At 36.7% G+C, this 17,626-nt stretch overlaps 1 protein-coding gene across 5 annotated transcripts in view; it reads left to right on the forward strand.

Annotated features, from left to right (window-relative positions):
- The window catches only part of lrp1bb (low density lipoprotein receptor-related protein 1Bb), a 339,454-nt gene that overhangs the window by 224,312 nt on the left and 97,516 nt on the right, over positions 1–17,626 (forward strand). For all 5 annotated transcript variants that reach the window (XM_056271238.1, XM_056271233.1, XM_056271236.1 and 2 more), the window contains 8 exons: positions 1,832–2,029; positions 4,467–4,671; positions 8,871–9,035; positions 9,421–9,665; positions 15,316–15,447; positions 15,560–15,787; positions 16,372–16,546; positions 16,861–16,955. In XM_056271238.1, coding sequence (XP_056127213.1) covers positions 1,832–2,029; positions 4,467–4,671; positions 8,871–9,035; positions 9,421–9,665; positions 15,316–15,447; positions 15,560–15,787; positions 16,372–16,546; positions 16,861–16,955 — 1,443 coding nt within the window. The remainder of the gene's footprint in view (positions 1–1,831; positions 2,030–4,466; positions 4,672–8,870; positions 9,036–9,420; positions 9,666–15,315; positions 15,448–15,559; positions 15,788–16,371; positions 16,547–16,860; positions 16,956–17,626) is intronic.

The following is a 17,626-nucleotide window of genomic DNA, read 5'->3' on the forward strand; positions in this document are numbered from 1 at the left end:
TTTCTTAGTAACTAAAACCCACTGCTTCACTATTAGTAGAGAGACGATGCCGGGTAGAATTAATTATCACGCATTCGCTCTCTCACTAATGCATTCACATAGGCTAAATGTAATATTTACTTTGCTACTTTATATCTTATTTAGAGCGAACAGAAATCTGTGAGAACTATAACGACCCAAAGACAAAAAACTGATAAAAATTAGCTGTTCTATAGCAGTAATAGCCCTGTGCGCAGTGCGGCGTTATATGCCATAGCTGTGCACAAGGCAACCCGTGTTCGAGTCTCAGCTTGAGGTTCCGGGTTATTTGTTCATTAATGACGTCACCAGCGACTAGTCGACGTTGACTCGACTTTCATCACATAAATGTCGACTTAAAGAAATCTGAAGTTGTTCAACCCCTAATCTATATGCATTTTTCAAATACAAGCTTCCAAAAACTGATGGTGTTGTGTAAGGAACAGACTGACATTTGAGTATCACAAGAAAGTAACAGTATTGATATATAGACTAATTATGATTCTCAGTGAAATAACTGCACTGTGCATTTCTGTCTGTCCATAGTGGATCTGTCCACGGTACACAGCAATAAAAGCAACAGTAATACAATGACTGCGGGATACACAGACAGGAGCTACCCATTGAGAAGCTAATGTCTTTATAGCAGCATGCCTGCCAAATGCTTTTAAATTGTCTCAGGGAATCTGAATTTAGGTCATTAGTCAGAATATGACAACAAGCATCTGTGTGGTATTTTATGGACTTAGTGACATGTATAGCTCTTGAGAGTAAGTTCTTGTTCTAGTAGACAGCCACATTTATAGCTCTCAGCAGGCATTTCCAGTAGAAAAGATTTTTCTCTCTTTTTTTTTTTTGTAGGGGTGATGTTGCCTAGCAGATACAGAGCTAGTAGATACTAGAGAACTTTTTTTAATATTCAATATAAATTCTATATAATAATATAATATCTATATAATATACTAATTATATATACACTACCGTTCAAAAGTTTGGGGTCGGTACGATTTTAAATACTTTTAAAAGAATTCTCTTCTGCTAACCATGGCTGGGCTTATTTGATTAAAAATACAACAAAAATCAGTTATAGTATTAAATATTATTCCAGTGTAAATCAGCTGTTTTCTGTGTGAATATATAGTAAAGTGTAATTTATTCCTGTGATCAAAGCTGAATTTTCAGCATCACCAGTGTCAGTGTCTTCAGTGTCAAATGATCCTTCACAAATCAGTATAATATGAGGATTTGATGCTCAAGAAACATTTATTATTATTATCAATGTTGAAACAGTTGTTGGTCTGTCAGTTGTACAGTTTTTTTTTTTTTTTTTGGATTCTTTGATGAATAGGAAGTTCAAAAGAACAGCATTTGTTTGAAATAGAATCTTTTGTAACATTATAAATGTCTTTACTGTCCTTGATAAATAAAAGTATTGATTTCTTTCCTCCAAAAAATAAAAATAAAATTCTCACTGACCCCAAACTTTTGAACGGTAGTGTATATACATATATACACCTCAAAAGACCTGAATCTTTTAAGACCCATTTCACCTGCTGCACTTTTTGATCCACATGTGAGGGTTTCATTTTTGTTTTTGAAGACCACTCAAGTGTAAAACACCCTTATTCTAAGGCTTCTCTAGAAGAACTGTTCCTGTAAATGTCTTTGATTAAAAAATATCAGCTACAAGACTAATTAGTGGTTCTGCATAGAAAAATGTGCATGGCTGACACATCAACACAAAGCTCAATGCTCTTGTAACCTCTAATGCACAGGTGTGGTGTGTTAATAATCAATTTGTTTCTTCTCCAAGATCCCTTTGAGGCCTTTGTTATCTTCTCTATCCGGCATGAGATCAGACGAATCGACCTTCATAAACGTGACTACAGCCTGCTCGTGCCCGGCCTACGGAACACCATCGCTCTCGACTTCCACTTCAACCGCAGTTTGCTTTACTGGACCGACGTGGTGGAGGATAAGATCTACAGGGGAAAGCTCTCAGAGACCGGAGGTAATGAACACCCAAATTGATGTCCCATTCCCTCTCGGCCTTTGTTTAACCTAAGCTTTAGTTTGAGCAGATATTATGTTTCCCGATTCCTAGTACGCAGATCACGTCCCCAGAATAGTAATGCAATACAGTATGCATTGTGCGTACAATGGCTCTTTGAATGAAGCAGAAAGCCTCTGTATACCCTTGTATTGTTTTGAAGACTATTTTGAAGCTGCATTAAGCACACATCTGAGTCTCTCTCTCAGAGGAGCAGGCCCCGAGTGCAGCTATTGCGCTCTCCTTTTGTTAGAATTTCATAAAGCTCTTCACAGCTGAGAATAATTGCAAACAGCTATATTATAGATAGCTGAAAAAAAACTTGTTTACCACTGAGGTAAAACTTTCTTTTCTTTAATGCCAGTGTTTTCTTTTCCTGAGTTTTTTTTATTTTCAGAAACCCTGTCAAAAAGACTAGCAAATGTTGCGTTTTGGATGCTGATTGCGTTGGTATGTTGGTGTCCATAACAGGTTTCTTAAATAAAAGTATTTTTGAAGAAAGGTTGACTTTCAGTGTATGGACAACCTTTTTTTATTTGTATATCATCTTTTATTTCATAGAGGTAATAGAAGTTTGGAACCAGTGTTAATTCAGTATTATTTAGAATGAACATTATTAGTAGTAGTAGTATTATATTTTCAGGGGGGTATTCCAGAAAGCAAGGTTAACTTACCATCAATATATACCCTGAACTCTCAGTTGATTAACCCAAACCTTGCTTACTCGAAGTATGCAAGTTTCAAAACCGCGGTCTGGACTAAGTTCAGTCAACCCGGAGTATGAAACACAGGCGTTCCACTTCATGAAGTGGACGAGGGAAGTTTATATGGACAGACCCTCGTCCCCTCGATTTTGACCGAGGGAGCGAGTCTACTCCGATGTACACTTCAGGCAGCTCTATATCCTACAATTCAACTTGATTGTGGCATCACAGCAGATCACGCTTACCTGAAGTGTATGATATATTAAATGCTTTGATAAATAATCGCATAATAGTGTATAATATATTAATTATGTTGAGAGATTTAATCGCATAATACTAGTAGCTACCTTATGTTCACAGTTAAAGTTTATATAAAATGTTTTTTTGTTTTTGTTTTTTGTAATTTTATTTTTCTCCAACTGCTCATATACCTATAGGATTTTATATATTTTCCCCAACTTATATGATGGTGCATGAAACTAATTAAAAAGGGAATTAATTAATAAATCACCTCCATAGTGAATTCCAAATAATCAAGGCCTTAGTGCGTTTCATTTAAACCTTATGCACTAGTTCCACCAGTAGTGGGCACTCGTGCAACGTAAGCAATGACGCACATCCGAGTGAACAAGACGGAGGGAAGTTAGCGAGTGAAGGGCATACAGATTTGGAGTGGAACGCAACCTAAGAAGAAGCGCCCCATACTTTCTTCTTCTTTTGTTTAATGATGATTTACATTCTTAGTGTATATCGCCACCTACATAGAGGTTGTGTACGGTAATAACTTTTTTTATTACTGTGAACAATAATTATATTGTTTGTTTGATGCTAATATATATTAAAAAAGAAACACTGATTGAACTAAAAAAACAGTCGGTGCTTGCAAAGATAATATGGCTGTATACGTTTATTTTTTGTTTAGCTATTTTGCTTCCACATTTCTAATATATCACATATGTATAGATTATATAGAAAATGTCTCATTGGCAAAACACACACACAAAAAAACAAAACACATATGCTCTGAATACCTCTGAAGTTAACTAACCCTGGATCATTCATACCGGTAATTTGCTCCGGAGCAGGTTGGGTTCAGAGGATAACTTGCTATGGCTTACATATCCTGAAAGTTACCTCAGGTTTTGGAACCGAAAGTTGAGGTTATCTGCTTACTTGAGTAAACCTAACCAGGTAAGTTACATGACCTGCTTTCTAGAATATCCCCCAGTTTTCATTTTAATGTTAGTTTAAGTTTTAGTCATTTGCTTTTGTCTTTTTTTTTTAAATATATATTTTTATTTAGCTTTAATATTTTTTTTTTAACTTAAACTTATTTATTTAAGTTATTTGCCAATCAGCATTTACTTTTTATTTTATTTATTTATTTAATTGCCGAAAGAAAAATAGGTTTTAGTTTTAGAGTGAACTAGCTTAACTAGCAAGACTCTTTTTGCCAGCTTCATCAGAAAGACATTGCCAGTGGACCTACATCATTTGCTAGTGAACAACACGACTAGAGCAGCATAAATCAGCATAGAAATGCATTCTGGTCCAAGCTGGTCTTTTCTGCAAGGAGTAGCATTTTGAAGAGCTCAACACTTCAAAAGAAAGTTCAAAACGACCAGAATGCTTTGCTGTGCTGAATTCAAAACCCTGTCCACCCTATGAACTAGCGCGAGTGGTTTGTTTTGTAGGTGTGACCGGGGTCGAGGTTGTGATTCAGCATGGTTTGGCCACCCCAGAGGGACTTGCCGTGGATTGGATTGCAGGAAACCTTTACTGGATAGACAGCAACTTGGATCAGATTGAGGTGGCCAAGCTGAATGGGGAAATGAGAACGACTTTGATTGCCGGTGGCATGGAGCACCCACGAGCGCTGGCTGTAGACCCAGGACAGGGGTGTGTATTAGTCTCAAAATTTACCACATCCTCATTTTCTTTCCTCATACTCTGCTTTTCTTTTTCACAATCCCTTCAGCAACATTCACAGCAGTGAGAGCAAAGACCATTTTTTGTTGTAATTTGCCCTCATAGAGACTATCTTGGATACATAACAGAGCAATCATATTTCAAGGGACTTGTTTGTCATATATTACTAATGATAGTTCTAGAATAACGCGCTGCATCTTGCTGTTTATTTGTTGTGGTCTGTTTCTTTTTTTGTCTCTTTACTCTCAGCTGTGCTCTTCTCTTGCTCAGCTCTACATTTCTCAAGGAGGCATGCTGGAAAAAATGCCTTAAATTTGACAGCATAAGCTCGGAAAAGACACACGATGATCCCAGTAGCGTTTGAGGACCTGGAATAATGCTCATTTTGACAATAAACAAAACACGGCTAGGAACGCAAATATTTTGTTAATCAAAAGCTTTTCACAATATGCCAAAATAGTTCTTTAAATCTGTTCAAATTAATTTGAGTTACTATCATTTATCGAAGAATCATTTTATTCTACCTCTTGCCAATTGAAGGCTATAAAAATTAAACTGTATACAAATAACCTATTTTTTTATTTAATAATTATTGTTACATTTGATAGTATAAATAATGTTTTACATTATTTTAGTATTTACTAATTTATTGAAGAAATATTTTGTTTCACATCTTACCAATTGAAGGATATAAAATATATTTTTAATAAAAATTCATTTTATTCAGAATTGTGTACGGTTACACGTACGGTTTATTTTTGTATCGAAGTTTAATGGTAACTCGCTGGTAGGACAGTCTTTTTTAGTATAATTTAAATGAACAGCATTAACATTTAAGAGTATAACAGTAAAAGGTAAATGCTGGAGAAAAACACCTCATCCTCACAATCTGTCAAAGCACCTGACAGAGTAGCATGGTGCGTTTCATTTGAAGTTCTTAGTTCTTTGGACTACTTGTTTTGTGGAATGCAGCTTTTTCTGTGGTCTCTGCCATTTTTTAAATGTGTTTTTCATGATACAGCGATCATTTTGATGGCAGATTTGTTTTTCATATCACATCACACAGGCACAAATAAAAGCTCATTCAATTGTTTTCATCATCATTCTTTATCAGTTTTTATCATTTTGTTATATATTCCTAATGTTATACAGATGATTTTTTTTTTTTTTTTTCAAATACTGTGAGCAACCCATGGAGGAGAAATATGGTTTCTCCACAGTCCAACTAGAGCTCATATTGGCGCTCAGTTGGATGACATACTGTAAAGTATTTCACTGAAAGCTGAAAAGAACAATTAGGGAAAATATTCAAAGACTGATTTCACACACAGCAGCGTGGCACATTTTAAAAAGGACCTAATTAATTATAGTTACTCTAAAAAATGCCCCACACATCTGTGTCATGAAGAGGTGTGTTGAAAATGTACTTCTGAAGGATTAGCTGTCTTAGTGATTAGCAAGACTTTTATTTATTGAAAGCCTGGTTTAATGATTGGATGTCACTGGCCAATTAATTGGCCTTCTAAAAAGAAGGCATGCAGCTACATTCTTGTAGCAATATGTGACGCCTTTTTGCATGTTGTGTGCTTACCTGCTAGGCTCCTCAAACATTTGCTTGTCAATTTAATTGTTTCTGATGCCTGATGCAGGAACCGTGATCACATATTTCATTAGCATATGCGCTTGATGCAAGTATTTAGCATTTTATAATCCCTGTATATTACCCATTAGAATGTGCCCTTTGCTTTCATGCCAACCCAAAGAACTGTGACACCAGTTAAAATGAACATTTGACATTGACTTCACTGGCAGACAGTTTCCTTACAGCACGCAAATAAAAATAATCATTTGAAATTAATCTATTTCATTTACATTTTTAAGCTTTTTTAATGATATAAAGCAGCACTGTGCTCAAGGGCAGCATATATAATAGTTTACTATTAGTTAATTTAGACTCAATAGTTAAGTGTCGTCGTGATTAGTAAATAGTGAAAATGACAGTAAAATAAATATTTTAAGCTGTGTTTTCGATGTTTTGGTGTTTTATTAGGAATAATATTGTAACGAGGTTCAGATGTTATGGGAAGAAGGAGGCGGGAACCTGCGAACATTCAAACATTTTAATAAATAAATAAACAAATACAAAAACGAAAGAAAAGACGGCAGTCCCTCACGGTCGACTGCCGCCACACATCATAAAACAACACAACATACAATCAGGCCTGTTGCTCTCTCGCTCTTCACTGTCGTCGGTCCTCCTTTATGCCTCTGCTCCTCCGTGAGAGATACGAGACCGGTGTGTCGCGCATCATTAATCTCGCCACAAATATGATTTTGACTTTTAGAATGTTTACACTGACGGACTATGGTCAGGTATGGTGCTTGACAAATGACAATGTGTTTAGATGAATGGTTTATAATAACACTGTGTCCTAACCAGACTGCCGCGACATGCAATAAAAGGTTATCTTTTTCATGTTAATCAGTTATTGCCCTAACTAGCCACAATGGCGACGCGCAATGATTCTATTTTTAAAACGGTTTCTATGAAAGTATGATAATGATAATCTCAGGTACTGTTTATGTGCTTTTATTTCATGTTAAAAGCATCTAATGTGAGTTTGAATATCATTTGGTGTGTCTTTTATAGCCATACTGAAAGCAACAATGGACAATTCACCTCAGATCTTCAAAATAAATGCATAGCTGCCAACTCTCACGCATTGGCCGTGAGACACCCGCATTTGATTGGTTTCACACGCTCACACGCCACACTCCCGATTTCTCACGCTGAAGTGTCAACCCGGGCGGTCAAATGCCTGGAAGATGAGTTTATCTATATATCTACCTGTTGAGCCACTCGTGATCGACTAGTTATACCGCAAATTCGTTAAAAATCTCCCGTTATCTAGAGCGAGCGTGCATGCGAGACAGAGATTGTGCTCCAAACCGCGTAGAGCGAGCGAGAGACCTTGCGCGAGCGAGAGACCTTGCGCGAGCGAGACCCCCCCCCCCCCCGTCAACAAATCTCACTCGTCTCTACCCCCCCTCCCCCCCCCCCCGTCAACAAATCTCACGCCGAGCAAAACTCAAAAGTTGGCAGGTATGTAAATGGAAACAAGAACATTCAAACTGTCAACTCATTGTGAACAGACAAGTGTATTCTATGACAAAGATTGTTTCAGTAACTCAGTATGTATTTTTAATAATGTTAGAATGGTGTAATATTCATGAATTTGATATCCATTTCGTTGCAAGTGCCGGGAGCTTGCCGAGTGACTGAGCCCGCCCACGCGCTCTTCTGATTAGCTGTGATTTTTGATTGACTATCGCGTCTCATAGTCACAGACTGTCTGGTGTGGAAAGACAACTTGTTTGTGGCCGGAATCTTGTCGCATCACGTCTGGTTAGGGTTTGAAATTAACAACCGCCAGCCCGCCAAATGTGGGTGAAAATCCACTGTGGCGGATAACGCATATCAACACACTAGCCAGTTTGGGAGGATATGGTTAATAAATGATGATCTATCACTTTTGCATGGCATCGCTATCAGAGCCCTTCTCCTAAAAAGAGCCTCAAACATTAGCAAAACAAAGCGTAAAGAGGGTCGCACACTGAGAGAAACGCCACGCACGCAGTGCCACGTCTTTAAAATTTGAACATTGTTTTCTATACGCATACCGGCAGCACCACTCGGCGTCTATTGAGATGTTCGAGGCACGGTGCTTCCTGTCTGCTGTGCTAAGCTGGAGCCCTAGGAGACTGTTAAGAGCCCACTTTTTCTAACCCATTCTCATAAATGCCGCATGTCCAAGACTTTTAGGCAAAAAGCGCCCTAGCATCTTTATTGCTACGTGCAGGTAAACTCAAGGCAATTATAAGAGACGTCACAGAGAATTTTGTCTTTATTTATATATTATTTTATTTGAATGGTATCCACAAACACTGTCGTAAAGCTGAAAGTAATAGAATGATTCAGAATATGATGAATGATTTAATAATAAATGTATTTAAATCTAAGCTATGACATTGATGATCTGGTTTGTCTCTGATAGTTGTGGCTAGCAGAAGTTCTAAATGTCTCAATTTAGTTGCCAAATTGGCTGGTAAGTGAAAAAGTTAATTTCAAGCCCCGTTTATAATCGTTAACATTTTTATTCTGTATGTAGCATACTTTTCTGGACCGACTGGGATGCCACTTTTCCTCGGATTGAGGCAACGTCAATGAGTGGGAGTGGAAGACATGTTGTGTATAAGGACATGGAGATAGGAGCCTGGCCCAATGGACTCACCCTAGACCATCAGGAAAGGAGAATAGTGTGGACAGATGCTCGGTAAGAGCAAATAATAAAATTGCAAATGAAGAATTACATTTTGGTGCACATTACAAGAAGCATTGAATTTAAGGCAAAATAGTTTAGCTTAGATGTTGTTGTTGTTTTTAAGCAATAATAAATACGTTTTGATGGTTATTAGTATAACTTAAACATTACATTTAAATCAGTAATGAATGAAATTATGGTTGTACATGTGATTCACTTTGATTGCTTGAATCTTATGCAATAATTGTACAACAAAAGCAGTTTTCAGAAATGAAAAAACAAACAAAAGATGTGCTTATTCTTTCAGAATTTCCCTCAGGAAGTTGTCATCATTGTAACATCTTGTTGATATGGGCATAGAGTGCCGGTCTCACCTCGTGTTTCTTTTTCCCTTCAGCTCAGATGCAATATATTCTGCCCTGTACGATGGCACAGGGGTCATAGAGATCCTCAGGGGGCACGAGTACCTGTCACACCCGTTCGCTGTGTCTCTCTTTGGAGGTGGTGTGTACTGGACAGACTGGAGGACCAACACTTTAGCCAGAGCGAATAAATGGACAGGCCGCAATGTAACTGTGATCCAAAAGACAAGCGCCCAGCCATTTGATCTGGAGATATATCATCCTAGCCGACAACCTCAAGGTGGGTTTTTAATTATTTAAGGGGGTTAATAATGAGTTAACAAAAATGAAAAAATATAAATAATTAAATCATTAAAAAATGTGGATTTAAATAAATAAATACTTGTAAAAAGTCAAAATGAAACACTTACTAAAAATAGTAAATATGTCTTTGTTTGCCTTCGACCATTAACTGGCATCAGTGAACATGCAAATGTGTTAATTTATTGAAATGTTACATTCTCTGGGGCATTTTAAGTAAATATTTTAGGTCAAGAAGGGGTTCAGCTGACAAAGAGGTTTGGGAATCCCTGCCTTAAAATACTGCTGGAGGCAGTTCACTAAGTTTTAAAGTATAAACTTTAAAAGAGTAGCTCTTTTGTGCATTCAATAAATAAAATAATCAAATGGAATTTGTTTATTAAATTGACAACAGTTTGATTTATTTTATTTAATAATTGGATAAAATAGCTACTCATTTTTACATTTACACTTATATTTATGTTTAAATACTGTATTTATGTACTTTGCTGTGGACAACATGCTGACAGAAAAAAAACTCAAAGAGACTGATAAATGAACAAATCACTTGAAATCAAAGAATAATTACAGTGTTGTATATACACTAGCATCATGCAAAGATTTTTGCTTGAGCTAACTAGACTAACAAAACCTTGTTGCCATAGGGACAACTTCTTTTTATTATACGTATAACAGGCATCACAGTTTTCTTGAAAATTGCTGGAGGTGTCTAGGCATAAAATCAGAAGAAAAATTGCTACTGAAAAATCTCACCCTTACTGATGCTGATCATCCATCCAAATGTTCTGTCAGTGTTTAAACTCTTATTTGACCCTCCTTTTTCCTGTTAGCGTTTGTACCCATGAGCTCATTCTGCATGCAAACCACATCACAGCAAGCCTTGCAGTTTTCACGTTGACCTAACGTGCTTAGCTGCGCGTTATTGTAAAAAAATAATAATAATATGATCTGCCTATGTTCGGGAGACAGAGAAATTTTCCTGCATGCTCTGTGTGGTGAGGATTCATTTGAGCCGAATCCCGCTGATCATTCATTTCTTCTGCCAATTTGGAAGCCCAAACGGCTCTGTTTGAGAGCAGCAGAATAATTGAAAAAGGGGGTCATGCAGAGCGTAAGCAGGCCTGACGTGGACTCAAGATGGGCTCTTTCCTCAACCCAAATTAATTTTAATTGTTTCATGGTACAGTGTCACACAGGGCTTTGTTGCCAGCAAGGGCAGCAGATTATCTTCTGTTAAACAGACAGTGGCTGCTTGAATCTTTGAAGGAAAATAGGGAAAAATATCATGCAAAGATGACTTTTATTGGCATTATCTTTTTAATAGGCAGATTATGATAAAAAAAATATATATATGTCATATATAGCCTATATGTATATATACACACACATAGTCATGCTCAAAAGATTACATACACCTTGCAGAATCTGCAAAATGTTAATTATTGTAACAAAATAAGAGAGATTATACAAAATGCATGTTATTTTTTTATTTAGTACTGACCTCAATAAAATATTTTACATAAAAGATTTTTACCTATAGTCCACAAGACAAAAGCTGAATTTATAAAAAAATGACCCTGTTCAAAAGGTTACATACCCTTGATTCTTAATACTGTGTGTCATTACCTTGATGATCCACGACTGTTTTTTTTGTTTTGTTTTGTTTTTGTGATGGTTGTTCTTGAGTCCCTTGTTTGTCCCGAGCAAAACTGCCCAATGTTCTTCAGAAAAATCCTTAGGTTCTTTACATATTTTCCAGATGCTTGAAAACTGAAGGATCTGCAGAACCTGAAGGATTTTCCTGAAGAACATTGGGCAGTTTAACTGTTCAAGACAAACAAGGGACTCAAGAACAACCATCACAAAAAAAAAAACCTGTCGTTTATATACATATCTAATACATATATTATATTAGTTGTATATTTATAACGAATATTTTAAAAATTGCATTTTGTAATTTGTAAAACGTTAACTGAAGTTATTGTGATTGCCAAGTGTGCTAGGTGTCCAGATGTCCAAAAATGTAGCCTTCTGCGAGTGTTTATCAGCCGAAATAATCTGATTTGCATCATTTCAACCAGCCCAAAACTGTAGGGAGCCCTGCCAAAACGGCTCATGTCTCCTGCCACAGCACCGGCAGCCGGGTGACTGTTTTACACCGATAAGTGTCGACAAATTGTGCTACATTGCCAGAGAAGCCAATAAGTATGGCTAATCTAATTTTAAAGAGCTCATGGGAAGGTCTGGCTATTAAAGATGTCCAAAATCTGGGTTCTGGCCCCTTACAGTCCATGGCAATTGTGTTTATGTTTGGCCTATGCAGTTCTGGCAGGATAGTGGCGGACCTCTGAGGGTCCGTAGGGAGTGAAAATGCGCTATGCTAACTAGCCTAATGGGCTAAGGCTACAGCCGTTAGCCAGCACGTGGTAAATGCATTATGTGTGGTGAAAGAACTGAGGGTTGAGTTTCAAGAGATCGACACCAGTTTGGAGGGCTCCCATTTTTAGTGCCTGTGTGGCCTGCAGTGTTGTAAGCACTTTTCCAGAACATTGCTGACAGGCAAACCACTTCAAAACTACTATTGGAGTTTGCAGACACAGACAGGGTGTATCTTGCCCTATTCGGACAAGGCTGAAGCAGTGAAAATACAAATTATACTCTGCACTCTCTTTACATACAGCGTTGTTAAGGTAAAGTCAGATGTATGTTTAAGAAGTAAGTTTTATGAAATCAGTGACTGATTTTTGATTGCGAACAAATCAGTACATCCAAATCAAGTGTCTCTATCATGAGTCAAGTGCACTCGCACTGTTTATACTGTATTTATTCAAGCAGCCATTTCCCCCCGCAGAACAGCTGAATGTATAATTAATTCTATGGGATTCTTGCCTATAATTTACTCACTTGAAATGATTTGTTATGCTCACTTGCAAAAATATGCTTCCTACATAAGTGAAATGGGTTCAGCATCGGAAAGAAATAATGGGCCTATATTCAAACACCCACTGGATCAATTATTTACAAGATGCAACTGCTTGTGGAGTTAATTGCATGTAGTTGCTCTGGGTTCGTAGAAGGGTTAAAGTCTATTGACTTCAGGCAGTAGTGGCAACTATATAAATAAACATAGTATATATGTTACTTGAGCTACAAATCAGCATATTAGAATAATTTCTGAAGGATCTTATGACACTGAAGACTGAAGTAATGATGCTGAAAATTCAGCTTTCCCATCACAGGAATAAAATATTAAAATCGAAAACAGTTATTTTAATTTGTAAAAATATTACAGTTTTACTGTATTTTTGATCAAATAAATGCAGCCTTCGTGAGCATTAGAGACTTCTATCAATTTAAAAAAAAAAAAATGTTTAACAACCTCAAACTTTAAATTGTTTTAAAATAAAATTAAATATTTTACAAAGCTTATTTTATTTCAGCTATACTTGCAAGAAAACATTTCTCATTTTCATTTAGTTAAAGCTGCTGTCCGTAACTTTTTGGGGTTAAAAATTATCCAAAATAATAATAATTAAAAAAAACATAACCAGCCAGTGTTCAAAAATATCTGCTTGCTTTTGCCCGATTCAAAACGGTTAGCTTGTAATAATGATTTTAATTCCAGTGGTACTGGTGGATTTCCGCGGGAAATTCGAGCATGTCTTTGCGTCATTACGTCACATCTGTACACATAAAGAAGGCGTCCCGGCTAGTCGGCTATATTGCGTGAGGATGTTGGAGGTGGACATTTTTAGCCTTTTCTCACAGCATTAAATAATTAAACTTATGGCGGATCCAGAAAGGTTCAAACAACAATCACCAGTGACAACTGGACATTCACCACTTGTAAAACCCCAAATAATTCGGACTTCGGAGTGGGTAACGTTAGAGAAAAAAGAGACTGCAACTGGCCCACGCGAAAACAAGGATAAACATCGGTTCAAAACGGACGCAGAGACGGCTTTTTTTCTTTTAGGACAGGTAAGACATTTCAATAGTTCAATCGTGTAACAGTAGCACACTTGTTCGCTTAATTCACACAGTTACGGAGTTTCCTGTCTTTATTTGTTTAGCTATTATGGTAAATATTTTGTGCTAGCTATGAGAGGGAGCAATTCACCTCTACTCCAAGCAAACCAAACCGGCCTCCTCCGAAATTATATATAGTTTTAAATATGCATCGGATTACAGATACGTGTTTTTTGTCTTTTCTTTTTTCTCAAAGAAAACCAGTAAAGAAACATTAATTTATTGGTATGACAATTAGAAATTAGACTGCACAGAAATAGAAACTGAACTACAGGGTAATCATAATACACATTAAATGTAGTCACAATGCTGATGTTGATAATTTGAGAACAAAGTATAATTTGAAAGGTTTGACGCGATCGTTATATTTAATCAGCACGATTTACTGCAAGGCTTTCCCCCCTTAGTTGATGTGGATGTTACTTACTTGTTCAGATGACATTTTCCGATGAAAATTCGTATGTTGTCATGGTCATACTGTAGGCCTACTTCCAAAAGTAGAATATGTGATTCTGAATGCCAGTTTCCACATCGGCGCGGTGACTGACAGACTCGCAGTCTCAAAACATTGTGTTCATCCACGCTGTTTCATGCCGATGTGCAACTCACACAAAGTTAATAATTCCGAGAATAACTGCAATTACAGATTTCAAACAGAGATGGCGACAAAGAGGAAAAATGCCGGACTGCAGCTTTAACTTATTGTACTAAAATAACTAAAACTGAAATAAACAGATATAAGAATATAATATATTTATATAAATAGTATATAGGTATATAAATAAACAATAATAATAATTAAAATGTCAAAAACACATAATAAAATTACTTTCAGTATATACATGTATGTATTTTTTTTTTTACATTTCCCAGCATTTTTAATTATTCTCAATTGAACTGCCAATATTACCAAGAATGACTGAAATGTTGCAGTTTGTTTGGGGGCAGTGTGAACCAGCCTTAAACAATAAATGACAAATTTGAGGATGATGCTATATGAGGACAGAAATTTCTCTCATCCTCATTTCAGCTTGCCTTTTAAATATATCTTTTCAAGGAAGATTTTTACCATCAATCTGTGAAAGATCTGATGGTTAAATGACTATTCACACCAGTAGCCTTCTGGCCATTATCTGTCTCCTCAACATTAACTTCCGTTGATATATAGAAGCCCGTTTGCAAAGAGTTGTACAAAAGATCTAAATGTGCTGTGGTGTCAAGAAGATCACTGTGGGCGGAAGACATGAGCTGTCAGCACTGTTCATTCAACCTCAGCTCTTTTCTTTATCCTGGAATTTAGATGAATGTTTTCACTTTGCTAATGCAGTCTTTTGTTTTGCACCCATTTTTATGTTCCCCTTTTTAAATATAGACATCTGAACTGTCACATCTCAAATCAAAGGCCATCCTTCCTCATCAAGAAAAGTAATTTCTGTTGGACTGTACAGTAACAGTTTTGTATTTCCTGTTGTAAGTCGGAAGCTGTTGTTCCTGGCTCCTTTTAGGAGAGCTGTTCTTCTTAATTCGTAAGATGCAATATTGATTTTTCTCCTTATGTTTTCTTTCCCTGGTTTAAATGCGTGTCACCCTGGGTTTTTCAGCCTCAAACCCGTGCGAAGGAAACGATGGAAGAGGTCCTTGCTCCCACCTTTGTCTCATTGATTATAATCGCACGGCATCCTGTTCGTGTCCTCATCTCATGAAGCTCTCCCTCAACAACCGCTCTTGTGTGGGTGAGTAACGTCCCTCACACAAAAGTATGGATCAGTTTGAGCTTTCTAGAGGAAGTATTGACTTATATATATTTTTGTTTGTTTGTTTGTTTTGTTGTTCTTTTGGCATCAGCCCTGAAAAAGTTCCTGTTGTATGTGAGGCGTTCTGAGATCCGTGGGGTGGACATTGATAATCCATACATGAATGTCATGACTGCTTTGACGGTTCCTGACATTGATGATGTCACTGTGGTGGATTACGATGCTCTTGAGGAAAGGATTTATTGGGCGGACGTTAAAACTCAAACAATAAAGCGTTCATTCATCAACGGAACAGGCCTTCAAACTGTCATTTCCGGAGGTGAGTCAAAACAGGAAGTCAAAAACATGTTTTTATTTTCTTTTTTCATGTTCTGTGTGGTTAATGTAAGGTTTTTCTTAATAAACACCACCTATGAGTGTTATTTTATTTCTGTGCTGCTTGTTAATAATTTTTTTCCCCTGCTGCCACATTGTAGGTTTGAGCTGAAATACCATTTTATTTGGCTGACACTCAGTCTTAAATTGTTTTTTCAATTACTAGAAGATTGTGTTCACAGGCAGCCTGCATTAAAAAAATGACGGTTGAAGGAGTGTGTGGTTGAACATAAATAATATATTACGTGATAGGAGAGCTCTCTGGGGATTGCTTCTCCGTAATGCATTAAGAAAAGCAAAAGTAGTGCGAGATGTAGACTGTTGTAGATTTTCTTAAGTGCTGTCTGTTATCAAGCACAGTGTATATCTTAAACCTTCTCAAACTGATTAGCATGCCAAGCATGTGCTTTTGAAAGTTATTTGCACACAACATTGTATTATAGCATGCGTAGAAGTACTGCAGTCACCCATGGTGAGGCTTGTTGTAATGTGCTCCTCTGTGTTAATGGCTATCTCTGCTACGTGCAGATATTCAAAACTGCCGTGGGCTGGCAATAGATTGGCTCTCAAGGAACATGTATTGGCTGAGCTCTGAAAACGAGGAGACGCAGGTCAATGTTGCCCGACTAGACGGATCTCTAAAAACCTCAGTCATCCATGGGATTGACAAACCAAAGTGTCTGACTGTGCACCCAGCCAAAGGGTAAGCAGCCCACATGGACAGATTGCAAGTATGATTAAATAAGATTTTTGTTTGCTCTTATTGCCTATATTTATCAGAAATTTCTTATTAATTGGTGTGAATAAATTAATATAATACATGTTATTTTCTTCCTCTTCTTCTTCTTCTTCTTCTTAATAATGTATATATATATATATATATATATATATATATATATATATATTTCTATATATATGTCGACCTCATGTGTTATGTCAATGTCAACCTTAAATACAAACCACAATAATTATTTTAAATGTTTCTCCTAAAATTTTCTTTTTTGTTTCATGGTCTAGAAAAATTTACTGGACTGATGGTAGTACAATAAACGTAGCCAATATGGATGGAAGTAACAGGAAGGTTCTTCATCAAAACCAGAGAGAACCAGTTGGTATGTCTGATTTCAGTCTATAAGAGAAAGCTTCAATATTACTGCATGTCAATTTTCTCTCTTTGATTCCCTCGCAATTCTTACATTCACATGGGTTTAAAGCACACGAGTCATTGTTTTTCAAAATTTCTAAATGTACTCTTAATTACATTTCTGAGGACAAAATCATACTTTTTATTCTGAAAAAACTATACAAAATATATATAAAAACAATTTTACGTAACTTATTTAAAACAGGCAGTGAAATCCATTTCAGTCTAAAATGTAACTGGCCTCAACCAGAGCCGATCCTGACCTCCTTGGGGCCCTAAGCAAAAATCTGTTAAGGGGCCCTCCTACCTGACCCATGAGCCATGTAAACCATTTGCCATTGCCACACAGTCACACCCGACACCCCAGTTCTCCCACTACAATCCTCCCTCGTTTAGTTAGTACTAATGAAAATGTAATTACTGATATCAGAAATAGACATATTTTATATTAATATCAATAATTCACATTTTAAATAGTACAAATTTAATTATTGATATCAAAAATCCATCCTGTGAATTAATAAAAGCTAAAATGGCTTGCCATTGCATGTCACTGTGTTTTAAATGATAAAAGCAATAATTGATACTTGATGGTTATTATTTACTGAGGGATGTGCATCCATATTGACCAGTATGTCC

This window comes from Rhinichthys klamathensis, unplaced genomic scaffold (genome assembly GCF_029890125.1).
Source record: "Rhinichthys klamathensis goyatoka isolate OS25496 unplaced genomic scaffold, OSU_Roscu_1.1 h1tg000312l_1, whole genome shotgun sequence".
NCBI classification, from domain to species: domain Eukaryota; kingdom Metazoa; phylum Chordata; class Actinopteri; order Cypriniformes; family Leuciscidae; genus Rhinichthys; species Rhinichthys klamathensis.